Genomic DNA, 23,127 nt, shown 5'->3' with positions numbered 1-23,127 from the left:
AGTTTCCCTTGATTAGTCTCAGACCATTAAGATATATCAGAGGGGTTTTCAACAGCAGCTAATAGCATTAATATTTGGCTGTGTAATTCTTTATTGTGGGAGTCTGTGCTATGGTATTGTAGGATGTTGAGCACTGTCCCTGACCTTTATGCACTAGATGCCAGTGCACTCTCCCCACCCATTTGCAACAACTGTGTCTCTAGACATTGCCGTATGACCCCTGGGGAGATTCCCTCCCATTGAAAAGTTATTTCATGGGACGCCTGGGTGGCTCAGTTGGTTAAGCAGCTGCCTTCGGCTCAGGTCATGATCCCAGCGTCCTGGGATCGAGTCCCACATTGGGCTCCTTGCTCCGCAGGGAGCCTGCTTCTCCCTCTGACTCTGCCTTCCACTGTGTCTGCCTGTTCTCGCTCTCGCTCGCTCTCTCTCTGACAAATAAATAAATCTTTAAAAAAAAAAAAAGAAAAGTTATTTCATGATTTGTTGTCCTTCAGTTTTTCCTGTTTTTGTTTTTTTTTTAAATGATTTCTCACAAGGAACTGGCAGTGTCTTCAAACCACCTCATTCTTGTAATAGTATTGCCTGGTTCTCCACCCGTGTCCCCGCCCCCCCCCCACCTCAGGTAGGCTCTGTGCTGGGCGTGGAGCCCAAGGCAGGGCTTGAACTCGCCCCAGGGCTTGAATTCAGAACACTGAGATCAAGAGTTGGATGCTTAGCCGGAGCCACCCAGGCGCTTCTGCCTGCTTCTGATGGTCTTGAGTCCTGCCTTTCTTTCATTGCCTCTCTCTTTTGCCTTGTCTTTTTGCTTTTGTTTGTGATTTCCCTATATCAAATGCAGCTGGACAGAAGTGGTGTTTGTAAGGACTTTTTTTTTACACCGGTATCAATTTAGCAGGCATTCAGATCTCTGAGATTATATGCATTCGTGTAGTGGAAAAAGGCAGTTTACATTTTCTAATTATGGTAGGGGGGAAAGGCATAATATTTAGTAAGCTGAGAATTAAATGGCTTCCAGGCTCCACAGAGTTAATCTTCAGGGTAGTGTTTGATTGACATGCTAGAGGATGGTAATGTGCAATTCTTTTGGGGAACGGGGGAGGAGAGTGGAAATTGCAGTTTCTCTACTAATTGTACCTTAGGTGTCATTTATGACAATTTCATGTTGTCTAGACAGAGGGAAATGGTAGAGAAATTATTCTAGTGGAGTCAAATGCGGGGTCCAAAAAGAATCAAGAAGGTTGTGAAAGTCAGGATCAGAGTGGAAGGACAAGTAATATACCCCAGAGGCAAATCAGTGAAAATCAGATGTCACTAAGAGAAGCTGCTCAGGATGAACCCAGAGTGTAAGAAAGTGATTGTACTCTGAGCTTTGTATTTGCTCAAGGGCTAACAGTGGATTGTTTGGGGGCCCAGCTGGAGTCTCTGCCCCTTGTCTATTTCTGTAGACTCCAGGAACCTCATTACTTGCACAGACATGAGCCGAGAAGGCTTCCTCTTTGCCTCTGGTTAGTAAATGCTCCAGTCTGCCATGTATTCCTTTTTCCTCATTCTCTTGGAAGGCTTCATTTACTAACACTCTTTGCCCTACTGATGTTGGCCCTAAGGTTTTGCTTCATATTACAATATATAGTGTTTACAATATATCAGGGTCAGTGGCCTGTCATTTAAGAACAGTTGGCCTTGGTCAAGGGTTTTTTAAATTTCAGGTTAGGAATAGAAATGTGAAAAATCATCTAGGAGGAAGTGTATGGGTTAGCTGTTATTGAAACAGTAAATGGTTTCTACCCAATATATTCTTTCTAGAATTAGTTGGTATAGAGATCCTTTTTTTGGAATTATCTTTTATTCTGAATAAAAGTAGTGGGAAAATTAGGATTATTGGATTTTTAAAATCTCTTCTTGATTTTGGAGGAAACCAGTCAATTAGGATGCACTGCCTCTTAATTAAAATCTAAACCTGTATATCACAGCTGTTGCTTGTCTGGGTATGTGTGAGTATCAGAACTAACCGTGGAACTTGGCATTGATATGCTCTTACTCATCCTTTGGTGAAAAGTCCCTGATCTAAATTTCTAATTTAAAAAAGTCTGTGGTCTATGAGCAGACCTTCCAAGTCTTTTAGAGAAAATGAATTTGGAGACAGAGTAAACAGGGCCACGTAGATCACCTTGGGCCTTTGTTCAGATGTTGACGAAAGTGAGTTTTTATTATTAGTGAGTGTAATGTGTTGAGGATATACAAAAGCTAAGCATAGTGCCAACCAGTTATTTTATAATTGTATCAAAAATAACCACCTAGGGGCGCCTGGGTGACTCAGTTGGTTAAGCGACTGCCTTCGGCTTAGATCATGATCCTGGAGTCCCGGGATCGAGTCCCACATCGGGCTCCCAGCTCCATGGGGAGTCTGCTTCTCCCTCTGACCTTCTCCCCTCTCATGCTCTCTCTCTCACTCTCTCTTCTCAAATAAATAAATAAGAAATCTTAAAAAAAAAAAAAAAACCACCTAGGGCACCTCTGTGGCTCATTTGGTTAAACATCCAACTCTTGATCTCAGCTGAGGTCTTGATCTCAGGGTAGTTAAGTTCAAGCCCTGTGTTGGGCTCCACACTGGTCGTGAAGCCTGATTAAAACAAACAATCAAAACACCTACAAGACAGTTAGCAGAGGGTCGGATATTCCCAGAGGGGTCTGGCTGACTTCTCAGGTAAGACTTTTGTATAACTGGATACACAGTTGTGTACCGAATGTTTCCAGCTTCTTTCTTTTGGTATCTGTGATTATGTTGAGCTTTGATGTTTTACCATCTGTCTCTCGCTGTACAGGGGCATTGAGGAATACGTTAATGTTTTATAAAGACATTCTGGGGAAACTCATTGTTTTGAGCCCCATGAATTGTTTATGCTTGATGATGGTAAGATAAGGTCCATCCATTGGACAGGCACGGTGAGCTCTTTCTTGGTATGTCTGTTTTTTTCCTGATGTCAGCCTTTTCGCCGTGCCACCTTGCCTTGTTCTAACCCACAGCAGGGGCAGGAATTGCCTGCCAGGCTCCACTGGCAACAGCATCGTGCTATAAGTGGACCCCTAGAACTAGGGGGCCCTGCAGTGATCAGATGAGTGCTTATCGTTGGATAACTTAAACGATAATTGCCAGTGTGTGAAATGGGGAGGCTTGGATGCCTCCGCTTTAAAGCAGAGATGTCAATTTGGAAATCATAATAGAGGTGTCATTTCAGAACACACAATTATTTTTTTTACAAAGAATAAGGGCTTGTCATCTCCCAGCCCAGGCATGCGCCAAGGCAGAGATTGGAGGCTTGCAGAGCAAGATTCAAAAATGCAGAAGGCAATAGTGCATCCAAGTTCCTTTGGCCCCATGCCGCCCTATCCCCTGAAAACATTGCCCTCTTTCCCCTGTGAGGTCTCTTTTAGCAATATACCATCCTGGAGCTTCTGTGGTAGTTTCCCAGGCAAGTAGCCAGCCTCTGACTTTATGATTTAATAAGCCTCCCAGGGACCAGGTTGCCTTGCATTTATCGTCCTGATAAAACTATGTCAGCACTTTAACCTGAGTAGCTTAAGTGACCAGAGGGATAAAGGGTGATGTAAGCAGTTTCTGACCTTATTCCTTCAGGAATTTCAGTGTGAGTTTTTGGATATCTAGCAACCTTGTCTGAATGTCATGGGGTCAGTGAGGGCAATCAGATGTGTCTTCTTGCTTGTTCTTCCAAATCTACTTAGGACTGCTCATTTATTCGTAGGCTTTTATTGGTCTCTTATTACATGTTAATTAGGAGTTTTAATGGGGACAGAAAGATGACTTGGACGCGGTACATGCTTTCATGTGGCTTATAGTCCAGTAGCAGAGACAAAACATAGGTAATGATAGTACATGGTGACTTGTCAGAGGCCTTTTTTTTTTTTTTTTAAGATTTTATTTATTTATTTGACAGAGACAGCGAGAGAGGGAATGTAAGCAGGGGGAGTGGGAAAGGGAGAAGCAGGCTTCCCAAAGAGCAGGGAGCCCAACGCAGGGCTCTATCCCAGGACTCTGGCTTCATGACCTGAACTGAAGGTAGACGCTCAACAACTGAGCCACCCAGGTGCCTCTTGCAGAGGCCTTTTAAGAGAGGTTTCAAAACCAGTGGGGTCTTTGGGAAGAGAGTGTGAACTTTTGGATGGAGGAGTCAGATGTTTGAGTTTTGAAGGATTTTTTTTTTTTTTTAAGATTTCATTCATTTATTTGACAGAGATCACAAGTAGGCAGAGAGGCAGGCAGAGAGAAAGAAGGAGAAGCAGGCTCCCCGCTGAGTAGAGAGCCGGATGCAGGGCTCTATCCCAGGACCCTGAGATCATGACCTGATCCGAAGGCAGAGGCTTAACCCACTGAGCCACCCAGGTGCCCCGAGTTTTGAAGGATTTTTAAAGGCAGAAACAGGAAAAGGAACTTTCCAGTAAGAAGCAATGGCCAACCTAAATACCTAGATGAGATGAGGGTGTGTTTAGTTTCAGCTAGAGCAGTGCTTCTCAAAGTGTCTGTGGAGTTTTCGCTGTGACATGTAATGAGGTTATCCCTCTGGTTGTTAATGGAATGTGTGCTTGTGTTAAGAATGTCTCAATTTTAATTTCAAATGTAAATATTTTTTTTAAAGATTTATTTATTTATTTATTTATTTATTTGATAGACAAACAGCACAAGTAGGCAGAGAGCCAGGCAGAGAGCCAGGCAGAGAGAGAGGGGGAAGCAGGCCCCCCGCTGAGCAGAGAGCCCGATGCGGGGCTCAATCCCAGGACCCTGAGATCATGACCTGAGCTGAAGGCAGAGGCTTAAACTGCTGAGCCACCCAGGTGCCCCTCAAATGTAAATATTAATAGATAAAACCCATATAAACAAAAGCTCGTTGGGGTCCTCACTAATTTTTAAGAGTGTTAAAGGAGTTCTGAGACCAAAAAGGTTGAAATCCACCAGGCTAGAGTATATTATATATCCATAAGAAATGAGAAATTCCGCTACAGAGCTTTGGAACGAAGCTGAGGAATTTAGATTTTATTTTCTAGGCAGAAGGGAGCTACTGGTTTTGGGTTTGGCTCCCCTGAACTGAAATAGCAGATATCACCCAGACATCAGAGTCAGGATGGGAAATTACCCTTTAGGCATGGGGCATCAGTGGCATCTTGAGGTGTTGGAGCAGGCTTTACATGTCATATAGATCACAGAGTCCCAGCAATTGATTTTTCCCAGTAATTAGAGGAGGTTTAAACATATTTATTTGCTTTAGGATATTGATTTTTGTCTGTGATCTAACAACTAGTTAAAAGAATATTTTCAGGATATAATTGTTGAGTAAGAAAGAGTTGCCACCGGCTTATTCATTCTGTTTAAACATGTATAAAGGTACCATACTTTCTGTTTCTCAACTCTGATATCCGTTGGATTTGAAATGAAAGTTCTTGTCGTTCAGATGACCCATCTCATCTGCCCTGATAGCTTTGTTCTTTTCCGGAGCTTTCTTCCACTATTTTTTTTATTGTTTTCCTAGTCATCAAAGGATATAGTAGAACTAGGGATCCCACTTGTGCATAATCAGAGTATTAATCAGGAAAGGAAGAAATAGCTGTAGTCATTTAAAATGTTAGGAATTTTACAGCCTGAAGTGTGTCTCTGTTGAGTAATGATTTTATCAGGGTTTAATATTAATTTTTGATGACTTTAGTGTATAACACTTTGATTTTGTGTTTTTCTGTTCCGTTTCTTAGTGACTTCACTTTATCTTTCAAGGGATTTTATATAAGCAAATATTTTAAGAGCAGGGGGTGGGCAGATTTTTTTCTGTAAAGGAGCAGGTAGTGAGTATTTTAAGCATGTTCCTTTCAGGATTAACTCTGCCTTGCCAGCTCCAAAACAGCCACAGACAATATATAAAGGAGTGGATTGTGGCCATGTTTAAATAAAACTTTATTTATAAAAACAGGCAGCTAGCTTGGGGCCTCTAGTTTACCAAACCTGCCATAGGGCATTAGGGCAACTTACTATTTTAAGAAATCCTTTATAAGAAGTAATTCTGGGTGCCTGGGTGGCTCAGTGGGTTAAGCCGCTGCCTCCGGCTCAGGTCATGATCTCAGGGTCCTGGGATCAAGTCCTTCATCGGGCTCTCCGCTTAGCAGGGAGCCTGCTTCCCTCTTTCTCTCTCTTTCTCTCTCTCTGCCTGCCTCTCCATCTACTTGTGATGTCTCTCTGTCAAATAAATAAATAGACTCTTTAAAAAAAAAAAAAAGAAGTGAGTAATTCTTTTGAAAATGAAGAGTTTTCCTTTTAGTTTTCAGCGGTTTACTTTTCAGTTTTATATATTGAATGTTTTTAATTTTTTTGAATGTTTCTAATTTTGAAATAATTTCAGACTGGCAGAAAAGTTGCAAAAATAGTGCAGAGAATTCCCATACACTCTTCACTCACATTCCCTAAATATTAGCATTTTACCACATTTGTGTTATTGTTTTCTCTCTTTTGCTCTATGTATGAGTATGGTTATACTTTTACATATTTATGGTTTTTATATTTATGTACTTGTACTTATTCTTTTAAATGTTTGGTTTTTATATTTATATATTTGTGTTTATTCTTTCAGATGTTGGATTTTCTTAAAAGTAGGATATAGTTTGACAGAGCTGTGGTCTTCAGACTTGAAAAAAAAACTTCTAGTAGTAGAAGGCTTTTGAGCAATTTGTGTGTGTGTGTGTGTGTGTGTGTGTGTGTGTTACAGATTATGGAAAGTTCTGATATTTTCTTTCTGTTCTCCAGTAGGTCAAAATAGCACCAACACCTGTGTATCTCAGTTGGACACCACTAGTACAGAGAATGAACCAGGCAAACTTGCAAAGAAAGAGGGTTTTTTTGTGTGTGTTTTTTTCCTGTCAAGGGCTTCAGTGACTCTTCAAAATTGTGATTACAGGCAGAATGAAATGGTAGCTTCAAGCCTGAATAAGCTTGTCTGCGTCCCCCTCCTAAGCCCTACCTGATTTCGCATTATTGGGTTGCATGATAGATGGTTAAGTCAAGTCACATTTGTGGTGGCCAGAGAAGAAGGCACACAGCTGGCCTCTCGTCCCATTTTCTTATGTCATTTCTCCAGTGATGGCTGTTTGCAGGAAGCTAACTGTAGGAGAAAAAGATCTTTGTTTGAAGTTCTTAGGAGTGGTGGTGACATTTACTCATCTGGTAGCTCTTGTTCTTTTGGTGTTCAACACCAATTGGAGAAGTCTTTTTTAGTCCTTCAGGGCGTACTTGCGTCCTAACTGAAGAGAACTCCGTGTTTAATCAGTGGTAAGTGTGTGAGGGTGCTATTCATAGTAATTGGCTCTCCTGATTTTGTGTATTAGCAGTTAAAATGCCATATATATATGGCTTCAGTCCACTGTATTGCCTGGGGAGCCTAAATGGTGCCAGCAGATTTTGTAGTAAGTAGGCACAAGGGATGCATGTTCCAAAAGAACCTCATCAGGGACTCCCCAGAGACCAAGCTTAACATTTTGGCTTTACCCTAATTTAAAGAAGTCTTTCTAATTAAGATAGGAAGTTAGGGTGGGAAGTAGACTTTGCAAGAGTATAAAATGGAATCATTTAAATTGAGATTATCTAATCCAGACTATTCTAGTTCAAGAATCTCCTTTACAGGTTCTTTAAAAAGTCATCTCATTTCTCTGAATACGGACACTGCCTTAGCATAGTAGTAGGGGGTAATACTGGCTTTGGCTTCCTAACGTAGCAGCATCATTCTCCAGACGGAAGTACTTAAGAAAGATACATGTTTGTTACTCTGCAGTATGCTCCTTGCCAAAGGGCTTCTGCTTACTAAGCAGCCATTTGGAGGAGAACCTGATGGGGCTCAGCTATACTCAGGACTAAAAACTACATGAGCCCTTTGGGATGGATGGACTTCTGGGTGTTCAGGGAAGTCAGTTGCTCCCAGATCTTGCTTCCATTCAACTCCTTCCCAGTTCCTACAGAACTAATTAATTAGTAGTGGACAAGTATTTATCTAAGATGGCATAAATGTCCTGAATATATACTCTTCTCAAAATTTCACTTTTCTTCTTTTTCTAGTCTAGGTACCTCTCACTACCCCTTCCTCTCACAAACATCTTGTAGTTCAAGACTCAAAGACATGCCATTATTTTATGTGCCCCTAATGAAAGAAAAAAAAAATCCTGCCAGTTTAACTGTGTCAGGGATGCCTGGTTGGCTCAGTCGGTTAAGCATGTGCCTTGGGCTCAGGTCATGATCTCAGGGTCGTGGAATTCAGCCTTGTGTCGGACTCCAGTTCGGGGGCGAGTCTGCTTCTCCCTCTCCCACTGCCCCCCACCCCACTCCTGCTTTCTCTCTCTCTCAAATAAAATCTTTAAAAAAAAATAAACTTTTCATACAACTATTAGATGCATCCCAATGTCAGACATGCTAAAATGGGAGGGTATCTCTTAGAATTGATGAAGCAGCATTTCTGCTGCTGTCAACAGTGGTATCATTGAAGATCCCAGACCAGAGAGATGTATTTTATTGCTTTCTTCTTCCTCTTGGTTACATTGGAATATTCTCTTCCTTCAGTGGTAGGACTGCTTAAAGTGAATTGTGTGGGGAGGTATTAGGCCTTGTTTAGATAGAAAGCATCATTTAACTGTTGGTTGTCCTGGGCAGGAAAGGTAGCTAGCAAGCCAGCTTGACAGGACCTCTGCTGTATCTTTTCCCCAGGCTGTTGGGGGAAATGCTTTGGTGAGCTAGTTGCTGGGATAAAGTGACTGCACATGACTATACCTAAAGCCAGCTGGTTTTAATAGCAGTGAATTGAATTAACTCAATTGGAAAAGATTGGTAGCTGCTGTCCTTATCCTGCAGATCTGCTTTAAAGAAGAGTCTGGCAGGGAGCCGGAGACCTATTCCCGGGAGAGCCAGGCAAGATGCTGCTGGAAAGGAACAATATGCATTTCTTTTTGAGACCATTTCCTTTGAAACGTGTTCTGTGGCAGGATTTTGATTGGCTGCCAAGGCACATTTGAGTTGGGAAGCAGTGTGGCAGACATGGCAAACTTGGGGGTCCCTGGGCCACATTTATCAGATGTGTTTTAATTGGCCCTGTACAAAGAGGGGAAAAAACATTTTAGCTAAAATTTATCAGTCAGGAGATTTCATGGAAAAGTCCAGATTTCTGGCTTCCCTTAAACACAGGAAGAGCCGGCAATACTGAGCATCATAGGTTGGTCTCACAGTGGAAACATGCACTTTTTACCTGCATGCATTGTGGTTTGAAGCATTTCAGAGGTGACCTTCTCTGGAGTCCTGGTGCTGTCACTTAAATAGCCCTGTGCACAGTGCCATATACTTAACTTTTAGGCCCAGTGTTCTCATGTTTGTATAATAATGCCTACCTTGCAGTGATAGGTGAGTTTTAAGTAAGAAAATATCTATGACGTGCTTAGTATTTGCCTGGCACCAAGAAAGTGCTCAATAAAATGTGGGTGTATCAACATGTGATCAGTTGAATATATGATTGGGCTAGATTATGTAATTAAAGATTTCTGTCAGGTAAGCGAGCCTGAGGAGTACTTCTTCTCACAGAAAGGGTGTGGGCAGAGTAGAATGAGTAGAATATAAGGGGATGTGGATTAGGATAATGTGGAGAAACTGAACACCAAGATAAATGTTGGCACTACATGAATATCTCTGGGTATGCCTAATATTCCCCTCCTGTGTTGATCCCAACCTCCTTTTTGTCCTCTTTCTCGGAGATACTGCAAATAGGAATAAGATCATGTCTCTGAAGCAGTTGTTCATTTCTCACAGAAGAGCAGTATTCAGCATAATACAGTGGCCATGTCCGGTGTGGGAGCGCTGTAGCTCATTTATTTGTGTCTCTAAGTACTTAGTTTGTAGGAAGGGTATGATCCCAGATAGCAGGTATTAGCTAGCTCCAAAGGGGGATATTATTTATTTCTCCCCCTATTTTTCCCGTATGAATGACCTCTGAGTTGGTAATTGACAGGGATTATTGCCATTTTTTTAATCTCTGCTAGGAGGCTGCTGGAGTCTTCCCTCATTTCATTATCCCGTTATGATGGAGCAGGATCCAGAGAGCACCCAATTTACCCAGACCCAGCGAGGTAAGGCCAAAGTGAGAAATGGCACTAGGTGGGAGGGAGGGGCTGCCCTTGGGGTTGCCAAGCTGTTGGAAGCCCCATTCTGTGCCTCTCTGGTCCTGGTGCTCTTTTACTCTTCAGTTACAGTTTTGAGACAGGTGGTTCAGGTGATGGGGAAGTGTTGCAGGTAAGTGAACAGAACCTCTGGTGGCAGAGGGTTGTGACTGAGCTCTTGTCCTTTGGGGCTCATTTCTGTAAGTGGGGCACTTAGAGGAGGGACCTGAGGAGGCCACTGGCAGAGTCACAGGATATGCCATTTTAGCTGATCAGGGAGGCTGTTGCCATTCAGATGGACAGTCAAAAGGGAAACAAGTAGTTATTAATAGGGAAATTACTTACAAATTAAAACCAACCGGCTAACAAATAATTCTCATTGCTCTCATTTGAGAGAAAATTCAGACTATTGAAAGGTAGAAGTCAGGCTCATTCAGATGTTCAGTTTTTGGATGTGACCTAAAGGAAGAGATGACTGACAAAAGGGTAACTAAGTAAAATAAGTTGGCATTTTAATAAAGTGGTTTACCTTACACCAATCAGAAGATATTTGAAGAGTTCTCAAAGAGGTTAAAAAAGCACTTAGACAAATTCAGGGCCCACCCTTACCTGATACTGGGACTGAGGACCCAAGATGAGGTGTTGAGTTGATGTGTAACATTTATTTATAGTGAGCAGCCCTTTGGTGTTGTCACGGCCAGACTTACTGATTTTGTTAATGACCTAAGTAGGGGATAACCTTCACATTATTTAAGTAATACCGGAGCAAATGGTGAGACTTTGCCAAAAGAAAGAATAATTTTAATTGTGGGGTTGGCAAATTAACAGGTATAGGTTAGATAAAGCTAAATGAGCTTTGCTTTAGATTAAGAATTTCAAGTCTGGAAAGACCTGTAGACCAGTCTAGTTGATGCTAGGGATATTGAGTGATTTTGTTGTTGCCACAGTTATGTCATGATACTGAGCATTCTTTCTGAGAGACTAATGAATGAAAGGACTCCCCCATCACTTCCTTACTTCTTTTTCCATAACCCCAAAATGGCAAATCCAGGATCAGGGAGAATACGGGGAGTCAGCTGAGATGGTGATGACCGAACCAAGGAGGTTTATGTTAGTCTCTGATCACACTTGAAAGCAGTAAGCCGAGAATAAGAGAGGGAGATTTTATGCATCAATCTGATTACTCTGAAACACTGAGAAGAGAATTTCTTGCTATAAGAGTTTTTTAGGACAGCAATAGGAATCGCATCCCCAGAATTTTTTTTTTTAAGATTTTATTTATTTATTTGACAGACAGAGATCACAAGTAGGCAGAGAGGCAGGCAGAGGGTGAGGGGGAGCAGGCTCCCCGCCAAGCAGTGAGTCCAACTCGGGGCTCAATTCCAGGACCCTGGGATCATGACCCGAGCCAAAGACAGAGTTTTTAACCCACTGAGCCACCCAGGTGCCCCTCATCCCCAGAATTTTTAACCTGACAACATTTAACAGTGATCCTTAAAGACCATTATTTGTCCACCTTTCATGTAACAAATCTTTTTTACTCCCACTCAGATCTCTTTATCACAGAAAGTGTCATACTTTGTGGTGTTGCTATTTTTACATTTTCCCCTCTGAACACACAGTTAAGTTTTCTTTGAAGGAGACGGTATTCTTCCTTGAAGAAAACTTGTGGATATATTTAAACATTTAAAATTTTTACTTGGGACACCAGAATTTGGTGATTATCCAGCTCTCCAGTAGGAGGATGATTGCTAACTCATTACTGGTTGTTTAATTTTTTTTCCTCTTAGATGTCACCATACATAATACATATAGGTCAAAGCCTTTATGGGACATTTCAACATTCAGATCTTTAGTTTCCCTCTGTATCCCTAAAAAGATGAGGCTAGGGTGTACTTGTGTTTGATAATTGTAACAGGAATCCTTTTTTCTTTACCATTGATGCATAGTTTTGGAGCTTAGGGAATTCCTATCCTATGGTGAAATTAAACAGTTGGGGTTACCTAGTGCTGAAATTATGCCCTTACTAAAAGGGCAGTCTTTATTATTGTCTGCATCAGCATTCTTTCTACTTCTGTCACCAGTAATATAGTTTTCCCATTAGTTAGGGTGGGCTAGCAACTGAGGAATGAATGTATATATAGTCACTTTTCAGCATCAGTTCCAAAAAACAATCTTCATTCTGCTCTTGAAACGTTTTTTACATTCTTTTCTAGTCTGATTGACTTGAGAATTTCACCATCAATGGTTGACTTCTGGAAGATTTCTGTATATTTAGTAGATACAGGAATAACTCAAGAGTGCTGACTTTTGTCTCTTGAAAATTTAGGATTCTTGATTCATCCTTGCAAAATGTATGTCAACAGGGGCCAGTGGATAATGAAAGATCCACATGTTGAGACTTTTAAGAAATGATTCTTGTACTCTGATGAGTACAAGATGAATTGGCCAAGGCATCTGTGCATCCCCTGCCCACCTGCTGTATAATTTGGATTCAGGGATGCCAAATGCAGTGTATTGTTCTATAACAAGGACTTTCTGAGTTCCAAAGATTGTCCTTTGGCCTGCTTGGGAATTCCATTTGGCAGTTAGCCAGAAGGATACCACCTCTGATGACTGGCATTTCAGAGATAGTTTCAGCTCCCCTACTGACTCTCTGAGTCAGTAGATTTACTGAGATCTCCCCAGAAACTTTGTCCAGGGGTAATGAAAAGTCAGGCAGCAGGATTTTGTAAATACTATTCCCATCATTGAATGTAACTGTTACTATTTCCATTCTCAATCAGTTTTTCTAGATTTCCATTAAAAAAAAATAGGTATTTTTTCCTTTCTATTCAGATATTATAGAGGTTAAGATTCCCAGGAATCCACTAGCATTGCTGTGTTTCTTTTAATTTTTTTGTTCTTATTGAAAATTTTGATATACATATTAGTATATGCATACTGTTCTTTCAGTTTTTTCCCACTAAAATTTTTGTGTTAAAGGGTTTTTCTTGTGTGTATATAGGGATGACTTACTCTTTTTAATAGCTACCTTGTGTTTCTTTGTACAGATGCAGTTTATTTAATCTGTTGGTGGGCATTTGGGATGTTTCCCAGTTTTTCCACTAATTCCATATGATAAAATTCCTAGTGGGATTGTTGAGTTAAAAGTGTGTGCCTCAGGCAAGTTTTAAGCCTGGAAATTTCTTAGTAATCCACTTAATATTATATATATAAAACGTTTTTCTATTATTGTTCTGCTCTCACTTAGTATGTAGCAATGTTCTGAAAGATGGAGGAAAAACTTGAGAAAGAAGGGAATGTGGTGAATTGTATGGGACACTAGACGTTTTCATGGAATATGAAGACATTAAGCCACATTTGGAAGGATAGAGCTCTAGACTAATTATCCACTGAGAATAGCCATGGTTAGGGAGAAGAAAAAGGAGTAACATGCCTTCTGCATTGCTGAGTGCCCGTGTAACCTCTGATGCTCTGTTGTTAGAAATAGAAAAATCTTTTTTTTCCCTGTTAGGTTTTGTTTTCCTGAGTGTATTTTACTCTCTTTTTTGCTCCTGACTATTTTCTCTGTGTTACAAATATCTGTGAATAATCCATAGATCTGAGAGGTTCAGAGAGCTCATTTTAGGGAGCTAGGACAAATTTGGAGCTGTGTGGATTTGTTGGAGAAGGACGTCCTGGTGAAGATGGTGCCTTCTTTGGTCATGCCTGGTGTGCCATCTCCTGGCCTCTTTTCTCCTGTATAAAATGAAAGAAGAGCTGGCCTGTAGACGATTGCTGTGGTCTCTTTTCGTTTCTTATATTTTGAGTATGGATGATTGAAGATGGCCGTGAATCTCTGTGAAGGGAACCCTGAGAAAGCTACAAGGGGTCCCTTAAGAAACTGAAAAGGAAGGTCCAGTGTTATCTCCTGAGGAGGGGGCAGCTGTTGAGCAGGTGATGACTGACTCAACAGCCTCTTTGCCTTCTCTCCGAACGGAAACCCTGGTGGTAGTCTGGTAAGCATATTGTGCAGTACAGACCTCCTGGTGAGTTAAATGCCCTTTATTTTTCATGTCTCCGGAGTTCGCCTCAGCAGGGAGATACCATGGGAGAGCTGGATTTACTGTCTTTCACAGTATTCCCCGCATTAGTGCTAGTTTGTGTTTGTCCATCTCTGTCTCTCTCAGATTATCTCCTGCTGCCTACTACGCCCAGAGGATGATCCAGTATCTCTCACGGAGAGACAGTATTCGCCAGCGCTCCATGCGCTATCAGCAGAACCGTCTCCGTTCTTCCACCTCCTCCTCTTCCTCAGACAACCAGGGCCCATCAGTAGAGGGAACCGACTTGGAGTTTGAGGACTTTGAGTAAGTACCCCCTCAGCTTGCTTTCTTCCCTGTCCTCCCAAGCTGTGTGTGCTTCCAAGTTGACCACTGTCCAAGCAGCAGTGGTTGACATTTTTGCTTCAACCCCCTAAGTTATTATTTATGAGTAATAGGATGGGGTGAGGGAAAGGGAGTTAAAAGGCTCAGGGGCCCCCCCACCTCTGGCAGTTGTGCTGCTGACTCACCAGAGCCTGTGGTGAGAGACAGACCGTTGGCCCCAGCCCATGCTGGAGAAGATGGCTGCCGCTCCGTATGAAAGCAACCCTTTCCTATCCCTTTTGCATGAACGGTGGCTGTGGAAGTGCTTCTTATAGCCTGTCTTCACAGCATCAGGGAGACAGGATGGTTAGTATATTTCCTCTTCAGCAGAGTAGGTATAGAGGTTAGAAATAATGAGAATACCCAGATTTCCCCAAGGACAGTTCCTTTTAGTATCCTTGAATCACGCATGGGTTCGTAGAGATCCTGCTCCGTTGCCTAAACTTGCTCCCTCCCCATCTCGCCTATAAGGATCCTTTGAAAGTTGCCTGTCAGATTAATGTGGTGGCTTGAGAGGTGATTCCTTGCTCTTCTGGGGCTTTTGAGTGGTTGATTGGAGGGCGGGGGTGAGCTAAAGGAGCAGGGTTAGCCCCACACACAGGATTAAACACCTCCGTCTCACTGCTGTGTTTGAATTCTCTGACCTGCTGCTCCTGACCTTTCTAGCCATTCATTGTATTTCTTTCTATGCTGAAAGCTTTCCTGGCTTATATCATTTGGCTCTTGTTTGGATTCCTATATTTGATATTCTCAAACATGCAAAATGAGTGAGAGAGAGAGAGAGGTGGTTAAGACTTATTTTTTTCTCCTTTTGTATTGGAATACGACAGCCTGTCAATCATTTTCCTTTTTTCCCCTCTCCATCTTGACATAGTCTGGGTCAGGTCTGGGATGTTAAGGGTTCTTGCCTCCCTCTCGACCTTCTGTTGCCGTGAGCTGAATGGATAGTTCCCCAAGAGCCACCTTGCAATAGAGCTTTAAGATGCGTTGGAGAACTCTCTCTGCCAAAGACGACTAAGAAGGTGGAAACAACCTTTATACAATTTGCCTTCCTGATATGATTCTTAAACACACTAGCGATTGTGTACTTGGAAGCAGAAGGCAGACTGAATGGGCGGTTCATTTGTCTGGGGAAGATGTAAACGTGAAAGAAATGCAGGGATGCCCTGAAGCAGCTGGAGTGGAAAGCGGAGCAGGGGTGCTGGTTCTCTCTCACCGGCTACCCCCTGGCTCCCCGCCAGTGTCATTGACCCTCCAGTCTACTCTAGGGTAAGGTGGGTGCATATACTGGTGGTGAGGGGAAAGGGAGTCTGCACTCCCTTAGCCAGGCACCCACCAGGAGTGAAATGTGTTCCCCAGCAGGTTATGATGATTTTTCCAGCCCTGGATCTGTTCAGGGAAGCAGTTTCAAGTACATGCCAAGGCTGCTGGGACTTAGTACCGCTGAAAAGCCTCAATAATCCCGGGGAGCTCTGGGCATCCGTGCAGATCGCATAGCCTCCCTCCATGCACATTTGGAAGGCTGTGTTATCTCTTTGCACTGGTGAAACGTGGTACTGATGCCTTTGAGCTGTATCTTGCCTCGTGACTTGTCCTTCACAATGGAGTTCTGGGTTAGTTTAAAATGTTCTGTTCTCATCTTACCTTCTCTTTCTTCTGCTACCACCTCCTCCCTCTCCCCTTCCTTCCCCCTTGATTTTCCTGTGTCAGACTGCCTCCTCCTTGTGCTCCCCACAGCCCACCTGTGCTCTCACCACCCACCCTGGCTTCAGCATGACCTGAATTTACATTGCCTTCTTCACCTTTTCTGCACTGACTTAACCATTGTTTCTCCTGAAGGGTCTTCCGTGGCTCCCTGGTTTGTAACAATGGGCTGATTTCCCTCATGTCCCTCCGAAAGTCCCTGACAGGGTGTTTGCCTTTCTTTTGGGGCTGATGCAGACTGCAGTCTTGTTTTTAGTAGCACCTATGGATCAGTCACTTCAATATTAGTAAGTAGTCCAAGCTCCTAGTAAAGGAAGTTGCTAGCTGGTTGATGCTGAGTTACTGTCTGTTCATTCTTTCTCTGTCTCTTTCTCTGCCCTCCTCCTTCCTGTTGTAAACTGAGTGCTGCTTGTGGTTGCTCCTCTTCTCTTAATGTCTAGGTGCTTTGAGGCACAAATGAGTGAAAGATGAGGGACTGTACTAGCCCATTTTAATTTCTCTGCCCCAGTCCTTTTCCTTAGCTTTGATAACCAGAAGGAAAATCAGAAGCTTGTACAGTCATAATTCATAGTTCTTTCAGGTACAGAGAGGCAGGTAAGTTAGATAGGTCCTGGAATCTTCCTGACGCTTAGGGTGCCATTAAGAGAGACTGGTCTACTGGTTTCCTTGCCTTCATAATGCACCACGCTCCTGCCTTTGCAGTCCCACTTCGACATCTTCAGCTTTCTTCCCATTTGCTAAGCCAGGGATCATTTTGCCATTCACTGCCTTGTCCCATCCAGGTTGTATAGTGTCGCCAGATTCCATCTTTTTTGGTTCTTTTCCATCATCTGTTGAATGAAATATATCAGCTATAATAATATTTTTCATGTGTAAACTAATTTATAACATACAGAACATTTGTAGTATATATAAATACATTAATATATTTTATATATCTTTATATATTTAAAATCTTGTTTAATCCTTATAATATCCTAATGAGATATTTACTTCACTGTAGTATATTTTTAAATGAGGATACAGAGACAAAATCATACATGTCTGAGATTCGAGAACAGGAGCAAACATATTTAGTGTCTGGCATTTATTTATTTGTTTGTTTGTTTATTTTTAAAAAGATTTTATTTATTTATTTGATAGAGAGCACAAGTAGGCAGAGCAGCAGGCAGAGGGAGAGGGAGAAGCAGGCTCTCTGCTGAGCAGGGAGCCTTATGTGGGACTCGATCCCAGGATCCTGGGATCATAATCTGAGCTGAAGGGCAGCTGCTTAGCTGACTGAGCCACCCAGGCGCCCAGTGTCTGGCGTTTATTGTCCTACAGATCTATTTATTTATTTGGTTTATTTATTTATTTATTTAAAGATTTTGCTCATTTATTTGACAGAGTGAGAGAGTAGAAGGGGGAGCAATAGCGAGAGAAGCAGGCTTCCGTCTGAGCAGGGATCCCAGTGTGGAGCTCGATCCCAGGACCCAAGCCAAGGGCAGATGCTTAACTGACTGAGTCACCCAGGCACCCCATCCTGCAGATTTATAAACCTTTAAAAATGGAGTGCCTGGGTGGCTCAGTTGGTTAAGCATCTGCTCTTGATTTCGCCTCAGGTTATAATCTCAGGGTTGTAAGATCAAGCCCTGTGTCAGGCTCTGCACTTAGTGGGGAGTCTGCTTGATACTCTCTCTCTCTGCCCCCCACCACCACATGCACTCTTTCTCTCTCTCAAATAAATAAATAGATCTTTAAAAATGAATAAATAAAATAAAAACCTTATAAATGTTGTAGAACCACATTTGAGCTCTTGCTCCCTGAATTTGCTGTGGAATAAGACTATCTAGATTTCTCTTTAGGGAGGTTAGCTTTGAAGTTTGGTCACCGTCAGGTTAAATTTTTATTCTTTTGTGGTCTGGATTAATGGTCCATCTACTCAGGCAGGCATCTTCTCCTGCCATTCATCTCTCTCTATAGCCAGGATTGAGACTGCAGGGTCCCTGTGTTTATCAGAATGCACAAACAGGACATCCAGAAACCCGCTGTCAGAAGGTCTGTCCTGAAGCCTTCAGCATCTGTCTTTGCATAAAGATGTTCACAAGCAGGGTAAAGGTGTGGCTGCCCCTGACACTGCTGTCTGCCTGCTTTTGAGCCTAGACCACCTGCTAGAATGTAGAAAGCAAATAACCGTAAGGCAAAATGCCATTTTAATTTTCACCATCCCTTTGGAAACAGAGGGAGGCTTTTATGAAGCACTGTGGTTAAGTGCCATGTCCTAGTAGTTGCTGGGGCCTGCACAAAAGGTGGCATGTGTCTTTTGTTTATTATCCTCACCCCCTTCCTCCTGATATCTCTTCTTCTAAATGTAATTATAATCCCAGAATCATTCCCGCCCTTCTTGTGTCTTTTTGAACTGCTTTGCCTTTCAAGGCAAAGAATCCCTTGAGCCACCCAGGCACCCCTGTAATGCAGATTTAAGAAGCTTTAAAAATGGAGTCCCTGGGTGGCTCAGTTGGTTAAGCATCTGACTCTTGATTTTGGCTCAGGTCATGATCTCAGGGTCGTGAGATCAAGCCCTGTGTCAGGCTCTGCACTCAGCGGGAACTAAAGCTTCAGATCGGATCAGTCACAAATATGTCCACCAACATACCAGCCAGAGGGAATTATATTCATTTCTTAAAATTGTTGCTAGCACAGAGGAGAGCAAGTACTTCATTTACCATTGTGACACTGGGCTTACTTTGGAAAAACATCTCAGTGAGAATTCTGGTCTTTCAGCCTTAAGATGAAGTCGCTTTAGGTCTATTACATTTGTTTTCTTTGCTCTTCTAATTTATCTGATTGTATTTGAATTTTTACCCAGAAATGCATACTGTGACCATACAGGCAAAAATGTTTCACTGTATGGCAGTCATTTCTAGGTGCCACAAGTAGGTTCTGGTTCCTTCGTTTGGCATGAAGTATTGTGACAGGACCACATACACATGTACAGCCTCATGCACGAAGAGCTTGCCCTTTTATGGTCTCCGTGCTAGACACCTTCTGGCAAGGAAGTTGTTAAAAGATCTTTTTGGTATGTGATGTAGCTGAGGGTTCTGAAGGCTGTCACTCAGCTCTACCATCTGATTGGGCCAGCATAAGACGCTGCCTTGCGTTCAATATTTAATATTCTTCACCTGCCCTTTTGCTGTAACTGAAATTTAGTTGAGCCATGGCAAAGAATATATGTTAAAACCAAATAATACTACAGTTATCATCTGTGTATAGGTGAAATCCTGGCAGCAGCTTTATGAGACTGTTATATTTGCTCCAAGTTCTCATGGCCAGGAGTTCTGGTGGAGTAAAGCTACGTGTCCTTGGTAGTACTTTCTCCTGCTCTCTCTTCTGTGCCCAGAATTTCCAGGACTCCTGTGGGAGTTAGTGACTACTAATAAGAGATACATAACAGTAGCTAAGAAAGGGAGGGGTAGGTCTATAGAGTGTTCTTGTCTATTTCATTTTGAAGAGGAGTCGCCTTTGTTCCTTCCTCTGACTTACAAACCACAGGCTCTTTGATATTAGGAATACAAGAGAATTCTAAGGAAACACACTTTAAAGTTATTCTCTTTATAGACTGAAACCTGCTAGAACAGTCAGGAATCAGGCATAAAAGAATAGAAGTAGTTCCTAAAGTGGGATGAGATAAGAAACAGTTCTCTTCCTTTTTATCAGAGTTTTAAATAATTTCACTTACTTGATTTTCGTAGTGGTTGATTTTTTTTTTTTTTAATAAGGTGGGTTTATAAAAGAAAGTTATAGGTCTTAAAATAGGACTGTCACTTGTAGATTTACTTGGGAGGGAGACAAATAAATGCATAGTCACAGAAACATGAAATAGCATGGAATATTTCAGAAACTCCCTTGTTGATAAGTTTGGCTAGACTGTAAAGTCCAAGCTCTGTGGCAGGAGATGAGCCTCAAGTTAGGATGGCACCAGATCTTTGGCGAATCTTGTGTACCTTACAAAGGAGGTGAACTTTATCTTGTAGTGAAGGGAGTCATTGAAGTATGAGCAGATTTTTATATAATAACTTATAAGAGAGACTGTGATAAGGTAGCACAAAATACAGAAAAGCATTCTCTGAAGGGAAGAGAGTATTTGGGGAGATGTGAGGAGGCTCCCTGGGTTTCAGCTGGTGGACAGACTGCATAGGACTTTGATGAATTGATGTGGAGAATGAGGGTAGGGAGGGAGATTCTAGGAGATTGAAAGGGAATAGCTTGAGCAAAAGCCTGAAGACAGAAGATTTACAGGGTTTGTTTGGGGGGAATCAGTCTATGACTAGAGCTACAGAGCGTTTGTAATGTGAGAGAGAAGATCCAAAAGGCCTGAACTGAGGGCCTGGAATGCCTGGCTGAGACGTTTAGACTTTATCCTTATCTGGGAGCAGCCATTACTGAAGACGTATCTGAGGCAGCTCCCTCTGACAGCATTTGTTTGGGTGACCTAAAGTGGCAAGTATATGGAGGAATGCAGGAAAACCAGTTAGGAAGCAGTGGGCGAAATACAGGAGAAGACATTCGAGGACTGGACCTTATGTGTTGGGTGTAAGAGGCTTGGTGTCTTCTAAGAGTGGGGCTGGTTGGTGAACCTTCCTGGGAAATGAGCTTCAAGAGCTCAACTCTCTCACTTCCTGCTTCTCCAAATGAATTGTTGCCGGTGTCCTTTTCAACTCCTACTTGAGCCAGTTTTGAACTAAGTTGGTAAAACAGCAAGTGACTCCGAGAGTAGCTGTGGTGGGAACTGGGATCACTTGTCAGTGCCCGCTGCCCCCATCACCTGACAACTCTTGTCTAGAGAATTGCCCTGTGTTCTGGTGTTGGCTGAGCCAAATTTGTCATTTGATTTTGGGCAAGTCCCTTTCCCACCCTAGGCCTCGGTGTCTGATCTGTAAAATCAGAGGGGATAATCTCTGAAGTTTAACCCTGAAGTGCTCAGATCTTTGTGGGAGCTGACTACCTTAGATGAACTTCCCTTGGGTTCAGCAGAGGCAGAATGATGAAAAGTCTCCAAGAAGTGAGGAGACTTCCTGAGGATTAGGAACAGGATTTCTGGCACCTGGAGAGTCCCAACATATTTCTCAAATATATGCCTACCTGAATTCTTGCTCTTTTCCTGAGGATTTTGAGCCTGTTGCTTAGAAATATAGACTATTGCTTGGCAACTTCAGAATTAGCATTCTTTCTGGGCAAGTAAAATACATATGAATATTTATTATGAGGAATGTTAGAAGAGAAAGAAAAGGGAATATGTATGGATTGTACTTGGGTATAGTATGGGAAAACACAGAAGGAAAGAATTAAACAGCCAGGCCGGCGGGGTGGGGGGAGTAGGACATAACCACTTAGAGATACAGTTTTGTATTTTTAACATAAAGTGTACCATAGGAATATGGAATGTATGCATTAAAATGCATGAAATTAAAGGTAGGATAAGGGAGGAGAGGAATTTGTAAACAGTAATTATCTTTTTCTTTAGAGAAGAGTTAAGCCTCTGAAGTTCCAAGAGATATGTGCTCTTAGGTATGCCCTGTGAATCCGTGGGCCCTTTGCCTTCCTCCCAGAAATCTAAGCCCTTACATGTGTGCACAGTCCTTGGCAATAAAGACAGGCCCTCGGTTTCTTACTAAGAGCACCCGGGGAATGAAAGGACTTGTGCCATCCAGGGACAGGAATACCAGCTAGGCCTTCTGTTGTCTGGAGATTGAGTAAAAACAGAAGAGCATAGGAAAACACTCATTTTTTAAATGGTCTAATTTTCAGCAGAGTCAACTGGGTATTGTCAAGACAATGACCTTTTAAGCTTTTTGCTGCAAGAGCTTCGTTTATAAAGGCCCGAGTCAGAGCCGTTTGTCATAGGAGTAATGACAACCTGACTGTCTGGTCAGGACTCAGACAGCAGTCTGTAGGTGTGTTTTTCATTCCTTTAAATTATAGCCTCTCTCTGAGGCAATTAATCCCAGGCGTTTAGCAAGAGTTGCTGCTGTGTGTCTCTCCCTTGTTCCAAAGACGCATTTTCTTGTATTTGACATTTGTTTTGGATACCTTATTGTTTGAAGGGTGTTTTTTTTTTTCCTTTTAAAATCTTTTATAAGAAAATCTTACTATCTTACCCCTCTGAGGGTTAATCAGAGATGCACAGAGTTCAGCAACTGGGAAAGCCATTAATAACTCTGCCAGCTTCTGTCCTGCTGACTTAAAGGCAGCTTCTGGCTGATGAAATTGATGAGGATTTCTCTGGTGTTTCCCTGAAAAGCATTCTGGTGACAAAGAGTCCTCCTGTGAGGGAGGAGCGGTACCAGCATATTTGCATATTCTGCTCCTTACTGGCTTGGTTTGTTTGCTTTTTTTCTCCAAGTCTGCTTGGGAGAGGGCATGCAAAGGGCTGTGTTCCCTTAGGCCCCTGTAAGTAGCACCTTCCATCATTCCTAAGGTGAACAGTCTGTCTGGGTCTGCCTTTACCCGCCGTTCATCTGGCAGACAGCCTCTGGTCCACTCACATTCAATTCATTTGGCCTCCTCCCTGTGAAGCCTTGCCTCACGTTGGTCTTATAGTCGGCACTGAAGTGAGTGGCAGAGTCTGTGTGGCTTTGTAAATGCAACACTATGTTGAGTATTTTTTAGTCTTCAGTCTTTTCTTGGAACTCTTAGCACTCTCCCTCTGCCCTTCTCCTATCCCATCCCGCTGCAGATAATGCTGTGCACTGGAGCTGGTTTCCTCGCCCAAACTCCTTACTTTTGAATCCTCCCTTCTTTCGAGACTACAGAGTCTAGGGTCATAAGTTGTTCTTTTCACCTGTAGTTTACTTGG

The 23,127-nt window shown here is 42.4% G+C and overlaps 1 protein-coding gene across 18 annotated transcripts in view; it reads left to right on the top strand.

The window, feature by feature from the left end:
* AMBRA1 (autophagy and beclin 1 regulator 1) overlaps positions 1 to 23,127 on the top strand; it is a 179,886-nt gene that overhangs the window by 59,768 nt on the left and 96,991 nt on the right. For 7 of the 18 annotated variants that reach the window (XM_082747516.1, XM_082747533.1, XM_082747528.1 and 4 more), the window contains 2 exons: positions 10,063 to 10,149; positions 14,352 to 14,531. The exons of 4 other annotated variants lie outside the window; for them this stretch is intronic. In XM_082747516.1, coding sequence (XP_082603642.1) covers positions 10,063 to 10,149; positions 14,352 to 14,531 — 267 coding nt within the window. The remainder of the gene's footprint in view (positions 1 to 10,062; positions 10,150 to 14,351; positions 14,532 to 23,127) is intronic. 7 more of the 18 variants (XM_082747519.1, XM_082747527.1, XM_082747531.1 and 4 more) reach the window with 2 other exon arrangements.

This window comes from Mustela nivalis, assembly GCF_964662115.1.
Source record: "Mustela nivalis genome assembly, chromosome: 9".
NCBI classification, from domain to species: Eukaryota; Metazoa; Chordata; class Mammalia; order Carnivora; family Mustelidae; genus Mustela; species Mustela nivalis.
This window is presented reverse-complemented; position numbering and strand designations above follow the sequence as displayed.